The sequence below is a fragment of the Branchiostoma belcheri genome, unplaced genomic scaffold, assembly GCF_001625305.1.
Source record: "Branchiostoma belcheri isolate BF01 breed outbred unplaced genomic scaffold, Haploidv18h27 scaffold27, whole genome shotgun sequence".
Taxonomy (NCBI): domain Eukaryota; kingdom Metazoa; phylum Chordata; class Leptocardii; order Amphioxiformes; family Branchiostomatidae; genus Branchiostoma; species Branchiostoma belcheri.
The window spans coordinates 1,866,131-1,880,079 of record NW_017803876.1 but is presented as its reverse complement, the minus strand read 5'-3'; the positions used below and the strand labels follow the sequence as shown (position 1 = coordinate 1,880,079).

At 46.7% G+C, this 13,949-nt stretch overlaps 1 protein-coding gene across 1 annotated transcript; it reads left to right on the top strand.

The window, feature by feature from the left end:
- Positions 1 to 2,292: 2,292 nt before the first annotated feature.
- On the top strand, positions 2,293 to 13,761 carry LOC109472135 (plasminogen-like). The gene is made up of 17 exons (XM_019771710.1): positions 2,293 to 2,514; positions 2,878 to 2,996; positions 3,540 to 3,660; positions 4,011 to 4,247; positions 4,613 to 4,805; positions 5,050 to 5,155; positions 5,400 to 5,550; positions 6,395 to 6,543; positions 6,969 to 7,124; positions 8,773 to 8,881; positions 9,815 to 10,045; positions 10,400 to 10,615; positions 10,991 to 11,094; positions 11,449 to 11,543; positions 11,934 to 12,184; positions 12,999 to 13,150; positions 13,555 to 13,761. Exons 1-17 carry the CDS (start codon positions 2,442 to 2,444, stop codon positions 13,720 to 13,722), a joined length of 2,631 nt encoding a protein of 876 aa, XP_019627269.1. The 5' UTR covers positions 2,293 to 2,441; the 3' UTR covers positions 13,723 to 13,761.
- The last annotated feature ends 188 nt before the right edge of the window (positions 13,762 to 13,949 follow it).

Sequence of the window (13,949 nt, the reverse complement as noted above, 5' to 3'; positions counted from 1 at the left end):
GATCTGTTTTATGAAGTTGGCAAGAGAGCCGTGCCGGCTGTTTTCCCTTGCCCTTCGACATTCTGACACACAAATACAAGGTGTAACACACACAAGTACACGATGTAACACACACGTGGTGAACTGTGCGACGTAGTCTGAAGCAGGAGTTTATATATGCTCCTTATAAGCCCCTTTTCCTGACCATCTGATGCACTGATCAGCACATGTGACGTCATAATCTTAGGCAGGTGCCTGTTCGGCCGCCCGACGGGTCCCGGGCAGTGAGGTTACGGCGTCGCTTCGGCGTATTTCGCCGAACGGGGCCCGAAGTGTTTTTAACTCTGAGTTAAAATCGATTCGGCGACCGCGCGGGGCCAAAAATAGGCCGGCAGCCGTCGGGAAGCCCGCCGGTCTCCGTCCAGGTCCCGTTCGGTAGTGCCAAAAAACACGCCGAACACGCGCCGAGCGGGCCCCTTTCTTGAATTGTGACCTAAGCATTACAGGAGGTCGAAAGTTCAGAAACAGGAAATGGGGTAATTAGAAGGTCCCAGAATCTGCCAGAAAACCAGCAGGACTTAGACACCCCCATGAAACTCCTTCCTCTTCGCCCCCGCCGTTCTGCTTCGCCCCCGCCCCGTTCTGCTTCGCCCCCGCAAAAAATCTGCTTCGCCCCCGTCGTTCCTCTACGCCCCCGGCGCAATTCTGCTTTGCCCCCGTCCTTCTGCTTAGCCCCCAATGGCGGCACAGCTCACAGCCGACACGAAAATCGTCTGCAAAATAACAATAAAGGCTGTGCCGCCAAATTTAAAGTAGCCCATGCTCCGGCAAACATTCTGGACCACCTTTCTGCCAAGTGGCGTTGAGGGTCTGCATGGGGGGGTCCTGGCAACGGTTAACGGTAAATTCAGTAGGACCGATAACGCTTAACGGTAAATTCAGGACGGTCGGCAACGCTTAACGGTAAATTGACAGGCTTTTTTCGAGTTGCACTGGATTTGGTCCCCTAATGCGTCCACAAATAAAGGGGAGTCCGAGTCGACGTCGGCCAAGGCTCTACCCAGCTTACCTTTTTCCGTCCGCCCAGTTTTACCGATGGATATTGAGAGTGGAGTGCCGAAGGCGCTCGCAATCTAAGGGGTTCCGAGGGGTGCTCCCCGGGACATTTAAGATTTTTAAGCCTCCAAAAACGCAATTTCCCACATTTTGAGAGGCAAATCATGGTGTTGAGAGTGTTTGTCGGTTCTTCTGATGCTTTCATATTTTTCCTTAAGTTTTTTTGTTCGCTTTGTCTGTCAAGGTTGACGGATTCGTTAAAAAATTCTGTAACGCTCCGCAAACTTCCGGTAATTGACGGAAAACTGGTGCTGGCTAGAGCCGAAGGGGACCGAGCGCATATAAGCGCGAGTCGAGCGCCAAAGGCGCGAGCAATGTAGGGGGGTCCGGGGGCATTCTCCCCCTGGAAATTTTGTATTTTTAAACCTTCAATGACGCATTTTCCTGCACTTTGAAAGGCAAAATTAGGCGTAACGAAGAATTATTCATTAACGCTTAACGCTGAATTTAGGATGACAAATAACGTTTTACGTTGAATTAAAACGGCCAATAACGCTTCACGATGAATATACTGATAACGCTTAACGTTGAATTAGAGCGGGTCGGCAACGATTAACGGTAAATTAAAATAGCCCATAACGGTTAACGAAAAAGGGCATGTAGGCCCTCCTACAGGCGTGCTCTGACATGTGCTATAACACAAGATGAGGTTGTTTTTCTGTCGCACCTGACGAACTGTTCTGATGTTCCCACGCCCGGACAACCAACCGGCCGTACGGGACAGAAAACGTCATCTCTCTGTCTCTGACGTTCTAGCGGACAGCACTGACAACCTTTTGTTTGTTCCTCTGTTACGAGGCGTTTGTTCAGCTGTGGTAATTTTAGAAGTATCAATACATAACAGGTTAGTCTCCAACCAGACCTTTAGCCTTCGGCTTATTTTCGACGTGCTTTTAGGCGTTTTTATGGGGCTTTCTTTTTTGTAGCGTCTTTTTTTTGCAAGCCAAACGGGTGGCGTGTTAGATACTGACCTGCCAATGATACTGTCTTGAAGCCACCAAAAGATCTGCTTGGAGACTGAGAGATTCTAAATATATGCTTTAATCTTAGTACGGAGTAAATAGGTGGATATTTTTCAACGTCCTACGCCTTTCACGGTGTCAATCGTCCTGAGGTCAATGAGCTATTATTTGTTATCTAGCATTGCGTTGTTTGTTCCTAATTACGTCTGTGTTGTTTACCTTTACTCTATATTGCGTTACAAAATATCGTCTCCGGATAAGGAGGGGTATATTTGCGCCTGGATCAGTCTTGTGTAATAACCAGGCCGAGCGGTATATAGAGGGACTAAGTAACTACGATCGCCTAAGAGAAGCGACTCATCTGATGATACTAGTAGTTATAAGATGACGACAAAAATAGGTTTATTCCTGGTCAGTGTCCTCTGCTGGTCGGCCACATACGCACAGGAAGATGATGGTAAGTTTTCGAAATATCAACTCTCTATCTCTGACAGGTTTCTTGCTAGAATCAATGCGTGCCAAACCGCTATTTATTGTAGTTCAGTGTTCATTAAAGGTCACACTTCTGGACTGTTTGTGTGAACGAAAAATTCATATCAAGATTATAAAAACTTACAGGACGCCTATTAAAAGTTTTTGTATGTTGTCTTTTATATCATACTTTTCGTTCCCGCAAACTGTCCGGCCGGGCCCCGGGTTGTGACCTCAGCATTAACTTCAACCTTGGCGGTAGCTGGAGCAAGTTGTTGGACTCGCAAGACTAACTTACGAAAGTTTTTTAACACATGTAATACATACACATTTGGGTCTATCGTTCCAGACTGTTTTGTGGGAAACGGCGCCTCCTACCGAGGACAGGTGAACACTACAGACGCCGGTCTGGTGTGCCAGCGCTGGGAGGATCAGACCCCGCACGGGCACCAGTTCCTGCCCGACTCGGTACGGAGTTGTTAGTACCACTAGTAATTACTTACTACCTGTACTACCTGCCTGCCTGTCTGTCTGTCTCTATCTTTGTCTCTCAGGCTCTGTCTCTGTCTCTCTGCTTTTCCGAAATTCCTATACACACCATTTTGCCTTGCCAACCCTCTGTGCTGCTATTTCCCTTGTCTGCGAGACTGGAAGGGTCGGCATGGTAAAGACTACCATCTCTGATTGCCTGAAGCTTTATGCATTCTCAACAAAAGTCCAAAATATCTTACCTCTGCAATATCATGATGATATGCAAGTCGACACAATTTTTTACAATATGTGAAAAGAGTCCATTCCTTAGACGTTTATAGTAGATTTGTCAATGATTGTTATGATTTTTGTTATTGTTTATTTTGTTTATTATTTATGTAATTCTTATCAGTTTATATTGGTGGGGGCATTAAAAAGGAGTGTTCCTGTTTCCCCCAACCTTTTTACATTTTGTTGTAAATAAAGCTGAAATAAATGGCTTTATACCTTTTCCTCACCTTTTCTTCCATATTTATTTAGGAGTACAGCGTTTACGACCTGTCTGAGAACTACTGCCGTAACCCTGACGGCGCGGAGAGACCGTGGTGCTACACCCTGGACCCTAGCGTCCGCTGGCAGTACTGCCCCGTCAAATCCTGCGGTACGTCACAGTTATTGCAGCCATAGTGCGATGACGAAATGAGAAAAAAAAGTTAGGACACCACTGGATGAGTGCATTGCTTGCGACATCGACACGCCATTTGTAAGCCCCAGATAGCAATAGTTCAATTTGTCGACCTCAAAAACACTAGCTTGCGTTCATACACCTCTCTGACACTGCACTTACTATGAAACTGTTACTACTAGTACCTCCCCAAACGCAATATGCATGTGCATGTAAAGGTAAACCAGGCGATGCATCTTCGTTATATAGAGCAATGACTCGCGCATCTTAGCCAAGCACATCAGGTTACCCCTCCTCTTATCGATAAGTGTGTTGGGTTCTTTTAGACTGTTATACCGGCACGGGGGCGCTCTACAGAGGGGAGACAAACGTGACGTCCTCTGGGCTGACGTGCCAGCGGTGGGACCAGCAGAGCCCGCACAGCCACCAGTTCTCCCCGGCTAACACACCGGGCGCGGGGCTGGACAACAACTACTGCCGGAACCCTGACGCCGCGGCCGGGCCGTGGTGCTACACCACCGACCCCGGGCTGCGATGGGAGTACTGCGACGTCCCGAAATGTGGTAAGTGTTTGGGAAAGTGGCAGGTGTTCGAGGTGAACATGTTTGACTTTGGCCTTGGCTGTAATGTAAACCGGTAGTAGTGAAAACCCGTGTAAATGCCAAGTCGTACGTGAGCTCAATCATACGAAAGACAGCATTAAAATTGTTAAACATACACTGTAGACAAAAGTATACGCAAGGTATCAATGTATGGGATTGAATATCATTCGACAGAATTGAAATTCGGTCTAGCATTCGATAGAATTGAAATTCGGTCTATAGCTAATATTCGATGGAATCAAAATTCGGTCTAATATTCGATAGAATCGAAATCCGATCTACTATTCGATAGAATAAAAATTCGGTCTCTATCTTTTCTCCCCCAGCTCCCCTGGCGGGAGAGGGTTCGTGCGGCCTCCCGGCCATCCCGCCGTCTCTGGCGCGCGTTGTCGGCGGGACCGTGGCGGTGCCGGGCAGCTGGCCCTGGCAGATCTCCCTCCGGTACCGCGGCTCGCACACGTGCGGCGGCACGCTCATCCACCCGGAGTGGGTCCTCACAGCCGCTCACTGCGTGGACGGGTAGGGAAGGGTTAATTCAAGTTTGGCGTCATCGTTGGGCAAAGATGCGTTACGCATATCCGATCTCGTGCAAAATTGTGTGTTTGCATATTTCAGGGGAAAAAAAACTTCCTTTGTAAAACAACTTCCTTTGTAAAATATTTTCCCCTGCGATCTCAGAGGTTCCCGGTTTAGACAGGGCATGCGTAGGTTTTCCGTGTCAGTGTGCAACCAGATCTTTATAATGTCGTCTGTCACACACCAGGAGAACAAGTCCCTCGCCATGGACCATCCTCCTCGGGAAAGAACACCGCAACACTCAGGACCCCACACAGCAGTCCCGCAGTGTGACGAAGGTCATCGTGCACCAGGTAACGCCAAAATCGTATCAAAAGACTTCCTGGCCTCTTACATGTTTGAGCAAGGAGGTTTAAAACTTGATTTTTAACCCCTTGGTTTGGGCCACAACATGTAATTTAGCTCGTTTTGGCCTTCCTTTGTCCATCTATTCCTAATTAGGCCGGTGGAGGGGCAGTGGGTGCCATACTTTGTACCCTGTACAATTGCTGTGCAATAAAGTATGATGCTGTTGCCCTGCCATCCCACCCCTGACAGAGCTGGAACAGTAACACCGTGCAGAATGACCTGACGCTGATGAAGCTGAGCTCACCTGTGGAGCTGACGGACCAGGTGAGCCCGGCCTGTCTGCCTGAGGCCGACACACCTGCCGGGACCGAGTGTTACACCACCGGCTGGGGAACCACAGGTGAGTTAAGAACCAAACCATAGCATAACCAAATCGACAGGACATCTACCGGGGTAAATTTACCGGTCTCACAAGCTCGGCAGCCTCTGGGAGCCCGACTGGGAGCCCGACGGAGCCCCGCCCGAAAGTAAAAAAATACAGCCTGTAAATTTAAACCACCGGGCGGGGCATCGATTCGGAAATGTGACTGTGAAAGCTAGCCTCTACCAGGCTTCAAAGGCGGCTGGAAAGAGTAGAAATTGACCAGATAGACCGACAACATGCCAGGGGAGTTAGTGCGCAAAAGTACTGTTTGCAGCAAACTATAAGCGAACCAACTCGTTCCATATTATCTGTCTGTTTGACCAATTTCTACACTTGCCATCCCCTGTGAACTGAAGTCTGGTGGAGGCTATATATGCGAAAGCTAGCCGCTATAATGGACCTAATAATCTTTATTCTTAGTCTCAGAGACGGTGTATAAAATATACCCCACACTACGTGTGGAATAGACCTTCTGTTTTATGATATGGTTACTAAAAAAACTGTCCCTCCAAAACATGGCACTCTCGGAAAAGTCGAGGCTCTCTCTTTTTTTTGGCACAACTCTCTTCTTTTGAATCAGTAAATACAGCAGCAGACTCACAATATTACAAAAGCTTTTTTTGCATAGACTTATCCTTTTTGCAACAAACAATGCCCAACACAATCGTGGATGCAACATATCGTTTGGACTTCTTTTCTCAAGTATTTCGTAACTAGCTAGTCGTAGGATATCTACTTTCCTTAAGTCTACTTCTAGAAAAAGAAAGTACAAAAACATATCAGGATCACAATAACACAACATGCATTGACTTTACCCCAGGGTCTGGCCAGCTGTCTGAAGTCCTCCTGCAGGGTAAGGTGCCCATCGTGGCCCCGTCCACCTGTGTGAGCTACCTGGGCGCCTCCTCCATAGACACCAACACCATGATCTGTGCCGGGTACGAACAGGGAGGGGTCGACGCCTGCCAGGTACATGCGCAACAGAGTTGAGAACATATAGTGTACATGTCATAGAGTGTGACCCGCTTAATATACTAATTAGAGTAGACCTGGAATTCATGTTTAGATTAGCATGAGAACTCTTGTCAATATACGTACGTTACTACTAGTTTTGTATTCTCTGTATTTGTATGCCTGTACTTAGTCTGATGTACAATAAAGTCTCTCTATTAGTATTATCTTTAATACTAACGCAAATGACAATCTTAAAAGAACCCAACACACTTATCGAGAACTCGAGAAGAGTAGGGGTGACCCGATGTGCTTGGCTATGAATGCGAACTGTAGCGAAGCCGCATTGCACTCGGCACTCCTACTAGTACTAGCTATTTGAAAAAGCTACACCTCAGTTGAGAACGACCGCTTTAACCTTTACAATCTTACCGCCTGCCCAGGGCGACAGCGGCGGCCCGTTGGTGTGCCAGCGAGCGGACGGGACCTGGGAGCTGGCCGGGGTGGTCAGCTGGGGGATCGGCTGTGCGCAGGCGTACAAACCCGGCGTCTACACGAGGGTCTTCAACTACGTGGACTGGATCGCCTACATGATGGAGGTCAACTAGAGCAGAGGAAAACGTTACCTACCAAAAATCATGAACATCCTTCTACATATATTCGAGTTATAACCCTGTTAACAATAAAAACGACAAACACAAATGGTCCATTGCAGTGACGCAGAGACCCCTCACGAGGCCCAGTTTGGAACTTGACCTTGATCTTCCAAACGGTAACCTGCCTGCCAAAAATCATGAACATCGAACTATGCCTTCAAGAGTTATGCCGCATAGTCTCACACACTATAGCAAAGTGATTTCATAGCCTTCTAGACGAATTCTCGACGAAGGCAATTAGTAATAGCACACATGCATTAGTGATACTGGGCCCCAGAACCGACTAGAAATTGGCAAAATAAACCTCAATGTTCTTGTCAAGTGTTCTTTTAGAGAAAGTACATACTTAAGATGTTATTGCCTGATGTTGAACCACCAAATGGCTGAAAATGTCCCTTCACATTACAGCTCGTACCCATTCAATTAGACGTCGTCACTTTTCACAAGTTTTCATCTTTGTTAATACTATATGTTTGTAGCTCTTCGTGGCATGTAGCTATCAGTATCAGTCGAATAAATCACGTGTTAAATCAAGAAGTGTTTTTCTCATTATTCCTTTGAGAGCACGCGTGTACCCTGAGATAGTATAAGCCTTGCTATTTGTTTGCTGACATGGATGTATGTGATAACCAACGCCTGACGTTACCTCGTGGCACACATTTGCCGATGTAAAAACATGTAAACAGTGCAGCAGGAAGCATGGATGTAGATAAAACAAAAACGTCAGTCCGTGACGGCAGTTGACTCATCGCTGCACTGCCCTCGTGCCTTCAGTACCATGAAGCGCATTAACCCACTTTTGTATTAGATTAGCCTTATGAAAATGTAGTTGACATGTACTTACTTACGTTAGTAGATGCCATACTTTGTACACTGTACAATTGTTGCGCAATAAAGTTATTTATTTGACTTGAACGGAACGAGTCTTCTTTACTCAGGTTTCTGTGCGCCACGCTCTTGACCGTGAAGTCATGTTTGTTCCAGGATATGACGTATACTGAGGACGTGGGGATTTGTTGAGTTGAATGTAAAGGCCACGGGCAGTACAATGTAATATAGCTATAGCCAGCTGCCGCCGCGCCGCGTGGCTGCGAAGCTGGTGTGTTTCACCAGAGGGTGATTATACCGGCTCTACAGATACAGACAGATACAAGAATCTCCTTAGCACCATAAGTAGCGATTGGCGGACCGTTTTGCTAGGAGTGGCAGGGTCGCCCTGTTTAAACTGGCATTTATACAGTACTTCGGGTAGCAGCGGGAAAGAGTATAAATTGGCCAAAAAGACAGATGATATGGCCTGGTGAGTTGGTCCGCGCTAAAGGCAGTTAGAGAGGCTAACAGGACACGGAAAACAAGTCAGTGTAGTCAGAAACTACCAACTGGTGGCTGAAAGGCGAGGCTAGACCTACCCTTGTCCTCAATCAATATACACACGAATAACACGACATTTACACGATCATGACAAATATAGCACTAAGTTACATAAACACCTGTACGTAATATCCCGCTAATTGTTTGCGTTGTGATCTAGATACACTTAGGGCATGAGTGCTGTTACACAAGTCAATATGATGACATTAGCTAACTGCGACGTATGTTACTTCAAAAGTTTAGCGCACTGTCTGACAGGTACTTTATGAAAATGATCTCCAGTGTAGTGTTTATTGTTTTGCTAGGAATTGGCGCTTCAGTGGCTACAGGTGGGTACAGTTTTGTGAATTTTGTTGTAAGTTGACCGTAAACATACAGCTAGAGGCAATCTATACGTTTTGTTCGCGAAAACTTCGAATGTCTATGCTATAGTGTTTCTGTGGAAGAAACTATCTTTTCACGTCCCATAGTCCGTGTATGCTTTGAGAAATTTTACTCCGTTTACTTCATTAAAATGTGTTGTGCCCAAATCGATATTGTTTTTTGGTGGTGCCGGTAACGACAATGAAGCTAGTGCTCTTCATAACTCACAACTCTCTTAACTTTTATTGTTTATAAGTTTTATTGTTTCTCCGGGACTAGAGCGCCCTGATCTAAGGCCACACCAAGTAAATTTTATGGATGACGTCCTCGCGCGCATTGATTTTGGCCTCTTCCTAGAATAAAAAACAAGAAATTTCGCTTCCTGTAACCATGACCAAAGAGTCACGACGGTGTTGCAAATCGTCAGATTGACGTGAAACCCGTAACGCGAAGAAAGTGTCTATTGACAGGACCATAATAACAGAAATTTTTTCACTGTTCCACCCGATTTATTGCTGTTTTGATGATGAAGAAAAGACTTCTTGCTTGTTACACTGTGTCACCTCATTCAATTTGTGTCCTAACATTTGTCATCTCTTAGTATATTTCTAATCTAGGCATCTTGTTTTTTAGGGCCCTTCTTGTTTTTTTTTCGCCCTCTCGCATTAGATTTAGGGTCTCCAAAGGACGTCATCCATAAAATTTACTTGGTGTGGCCTAACTAGAACAGAAGGGTGCAGAATGAAGTACGGTAACGTTACCAATCTTTGATCATGATGAAGGCGTCTGATGAAGGCTTTTGAATGAAAGGTCGAAACCAGTAAATCGTTGTGTCTCCGCCGTCATCCTTCTGTCGTCATGACGCACAATAGACCATGTTTACGTTCCCACCAATGCAGAGTGCTATCTGGGCAGCGCGTACAGAGGCGACACTAGCCGCACGGTATCGGGGAGGGTGTGCCAGCGGTGGGACAGCCAGTCGCCGCATCAACACTCCATCACGCCCGAGTCCAAGCCGGGGGAAGACCTGCGGGAGAACTACTGCCGGAACCCCGACGGGCACACCAACCCCTGGTGTTACACCACGGACGGGCAGGTCAGATGGGAGGACTGCGACATACAGTCGTGCGGTAATAACGTCAAATTGTCGAATAAACATTATGCACAACGTATTTATTTGTGAAAAGCAACGGTATATACATGCCTGTTATCCATTTAACGAACATTTTATATACAATGATCTTAGCGTCCCCCATAAAACGTTTGCATGTAGTATGTTTTTCGTTTAAACTTGTACAGAATGGTAGATAACTTTATGGTTCCGTGTTACTGGCAGTTCAAACTGGTAACATTATTTTTGCTTGTAGATTGTCATAAAGGTTTTAATTTATACGATCGTCTGCGGCGTACTAAAAATTACACCAAGCATGTGACAACACAAATACACTGTAATTCTCTCCTTGTTATTTCCCCACCTCCATCAGACCTCGTATGCACGACTGGTAACGGCGCTAACTACAAGGGGACCGTGTCCACCACTAGGCGCGGCCTGCCCTGCGAGCCCTGGGCGAACTACATGAACTACCCCGACGTGCAGCTCGACCAGAACTTCTGCCGCAATCCTGACGGAGACCGGCAGCCGTGGTGCTACGTACGGGACAGCACGTACAGGTGGCAGTACTGCGACATCCCCAAATGTGGTAGGGTTTTCAGCACGATTTTTCCTTGTAAGAATCAGCCTCCTGTTTGCAGAGATTTTCCCAGCAAATGAGCCTTTCTGTTTCATTCACAACTTTCAAAATTAGTTTGTCACTAGTGACTCAGACGTACTTGTCATTGGTGCATGTCTACTCTTTTCAAGTTTCTGCCTGGCTATGAATATCCCAGTATTCTACCATTTGATGTTGATGTAGACATGTCTAATCCTTACAATACGTTTTATTTGAGAGATCATATCAGAATGCTACAGTACTAGTGTCAAAGTAACATTAAAGTATATGTGTATACTGTCTGTCTTATGAGGTTCTAGGTTTACTATTATGGTGTAACGATGATATGCCTGTGTCCTGTCACAGAGATCACACTTGGACAGGAGACGTGCGGCATACCGGCCATCAGTCCGGCCCTGACGCGGGTGGTTGGTGGTACGGAGGCCGTCCCTGGCAGCTGGCCATGGCAGGTTCGTACATATAGCTACATGTATATAATAGATTGCAATATACATCTGTCTAGTAAAAACAAAACAAAAAACCTCTCCGTTACACGTAATAAAGTTAGTGAGCAATCTCCAGGGAGATTCCTTCGGGGAAAAGCATCCCATTTTTGAAAGGATAGCCCTCCCTTGGGCATGCGTTCTGTGGCAGGTAATATGGAGACTAACTGCCTGGCAATGTGATGCTGTCTTGCCCCTGCGAGGAGTCTTCCTTGAGACTAACTTTGTAAACACTCAGTTGTGGTCACTATGTTGATGTGTAGGCGACCACAAGCGACGAGAGTCTATCATGTGTTGATAGTGATGTTCTCCGTACTACAGGTGTCCCTGAGACAGGGGGCGGGCCGTTATCACGTGTGCGGAGGAGCGCTCGTCCATCCCCGCTGGGCTGTCACGGCAGGGCACTGCGTGGACGGGTAAGGAACCATGACTCTTCGTTTTAGTTTGTAGGTTCAGAAAATGTTGAAAACAGATTACATCAAGTTAATAGGATCGTCCGGACATGACCTTAGACGCATGAATGTTAAAGGTCTTTTATCGTCATAAAGTGACAAGAACAGTTTTGCGATGTGACTTGGACCCGGTTACATGCACGCAGGCAAAAACCTGAGGGCACGCTAAACTGCGTACGCTATACATGCAGACTGCGCACGCCAATTTTTCCTGCTTGTATATTGTCGTATTACGGTAACTTTGACCAAGGAGCTTATAGCTATAACCTCCTTGCTTTGACGTACTCAAAAACGTACCGTCAGATCGTACGTTTCCTTGAGGGCTGTCAGTATAACATCTACCCCACAACACAGTGTCGACGACTCCCTGTTCACGGTGACCCTCGGGAGCCACAATCGTCAGACCGCCGACCCTTACCAACAGGACATCCCGGTGGAACAGGTCTTTCAACACGAGGGCTACACACCGGGCCTGGACAACGACATCGCGCTGCTGAAGCTGTCGCGGTCGGCTGAGCTGAACGACTACGTCAGCGTGGCCTGTCTGTCGGACAGCGAGCCGGCGGCGGGGACGTTCTGTTACACCACGGGCTGGGGTTCCACGGGTGAGACTCAACACCATGGCACTGCAGTAGCCTCCTTCGCAGACTTGTAGGGCGCGGTAAGCGACAACGCCGCGAAACCGTCTCTCCCCGGCAAAACTGTCTAGGCTAGGCGGCAAAATACTAGTAGGCCTTCCGCGGCATAACTCGCGTCGCTCACCGAAAAAAAATAACGCCGCACCCTACAAGTCTGCGAAGGAGGCTAGCACTGCAGAATCATGTGTTAGAAACCCTTTTAAATCGACGACGAAAAATTGAAATTGTGTTAGCCTTGATTCAATAATTGGCATGTGACGCATGATGTACATGTAATATGTTGAAGTATGACTAAAGATAACCTCCGAGTAGATTCTCGGGGGCAATGGGAGTCTATTGGCCGCATGTAACCAGTTAGCCCCGGTAGATACTGTTACAGGTGGCTAATACCTCCCATTGCCCCCCATAATCTGCTTGGAGGTTCAATATATTGAAAGACAACGAAAGACATATATGAATCAAGTTTATCAAATTTTGGTCGTTCACCAGTCGATCAGTAGTCGCAGCTTCTGGTGGACAGGGGGTGTAAAGAAGCAAATGCAGCACTAGTTCTGTACCATTGTCATGTGGAAATCATGAGGATTACTATTACAACAATAAGGTACCAAGATTCTTTCTGTAATCTAACGTAATTCTAACGTAATAGCCAGACCTATTACAGCTCCCGAGCACTAAGTTCTCTTCGCAAATAGCTATTTGCGGAGAGGATGTAGGGCTCAGGAGCTATAATACGTCTGGTAACCAGGCTACTAACGTATGGGGTAATAACTTTTTTTACTAGATGATGGCCACTTGGCGGCCACCCTGCAACAGGGGAAGGTTCCTGTGGTGGACATGACCACGTGTAACTCTGCTGACCACCTCAACGGACTGGCCTTCACCGACAGTAACATCTGCGCTGGCTACGAGGAGGGCGGGGTCGACTCTTGTAATGTAGGCACCTCTGTATCTACGTGTAGTCTCGGAGTGACAGTTGAAAGATCTTTTTAGACACCGAAATTACTGACGAACTTTTAAGATCACCAGTACTGTTTTGCTGTCTTAAGACAGTTAAGAATCTCTGAGGGTCACAGATAAAAGATCTGACAGCACAAATATGTAGATCATGAGCATCATGCTATCTCAGCCCGACTTTAAAGTCCAAAAAGGTAATGTAGCATTAAATACAAGACCCAACGTATAATCAGGGAAATAATGACTGGAGATGACAGCCTAACGGTCATGGAAACGTTGGCTTTTGTTAATCAAGTGGTTGTGAACTTTGCTATTCACTCATTCACCAAACTGATCAAATTATTCACAGGCACATACTGTAACCTGTTTTAATACATGTACAGGGCGACAGCGGTGGCCCCCTGACGTGCCGCCGCCCGGACGGAAGCTGGTACGTAGCGGGGCTGGTGAGCTGGGGACCCAGCCCGTGCGGGAGCCCCAAGAAGCCCGGCGTCTACACAAACGTAGCCATGTACCCTGACTGGATCTACAACATCATCGCAAATAACTGACAAACTTCTGGTTTTGCTGTCTTGATCAGTGTGTGCGTGAAAACTGTCATTGTAAAATAGGAAACAACTGTCGTTGCGAACTGTCTCTCGTCTTGCTTGTCTCGATCTTGATCAAAACAGATTAAATACCCGTGACTAGCTAACTTTCTCGCCCAATTTTGAACTTTTACTAAGTTCTACTATTGCACTGCAAACGATGAATGCAGTAGCACCTCCATCTTAGAGTC

Coding starts and splice junctions, on each gene's coding strand:
- LOC109472135 (XM_019771710.1), top strand. CDS start 2,442: ATGACGACAAAAATAGGTTTATTCCTGGTCAGTGTCCTCTGCTGGTCG. Junction 11,544..11,933: donor GCAGGGCACTGCGTGGACGG/GTAAGGAACCAT, acceptor CCCACAACACAG/TGTCGACGACTCCCTGTTCA. Junction 13,151..13,554: donor GCGGGGTCGACTCTTGTAAT/GTAGGCACCTCT, acceptor ATACATGTACAG/GGCGACAGCGGTGGCCCCCT.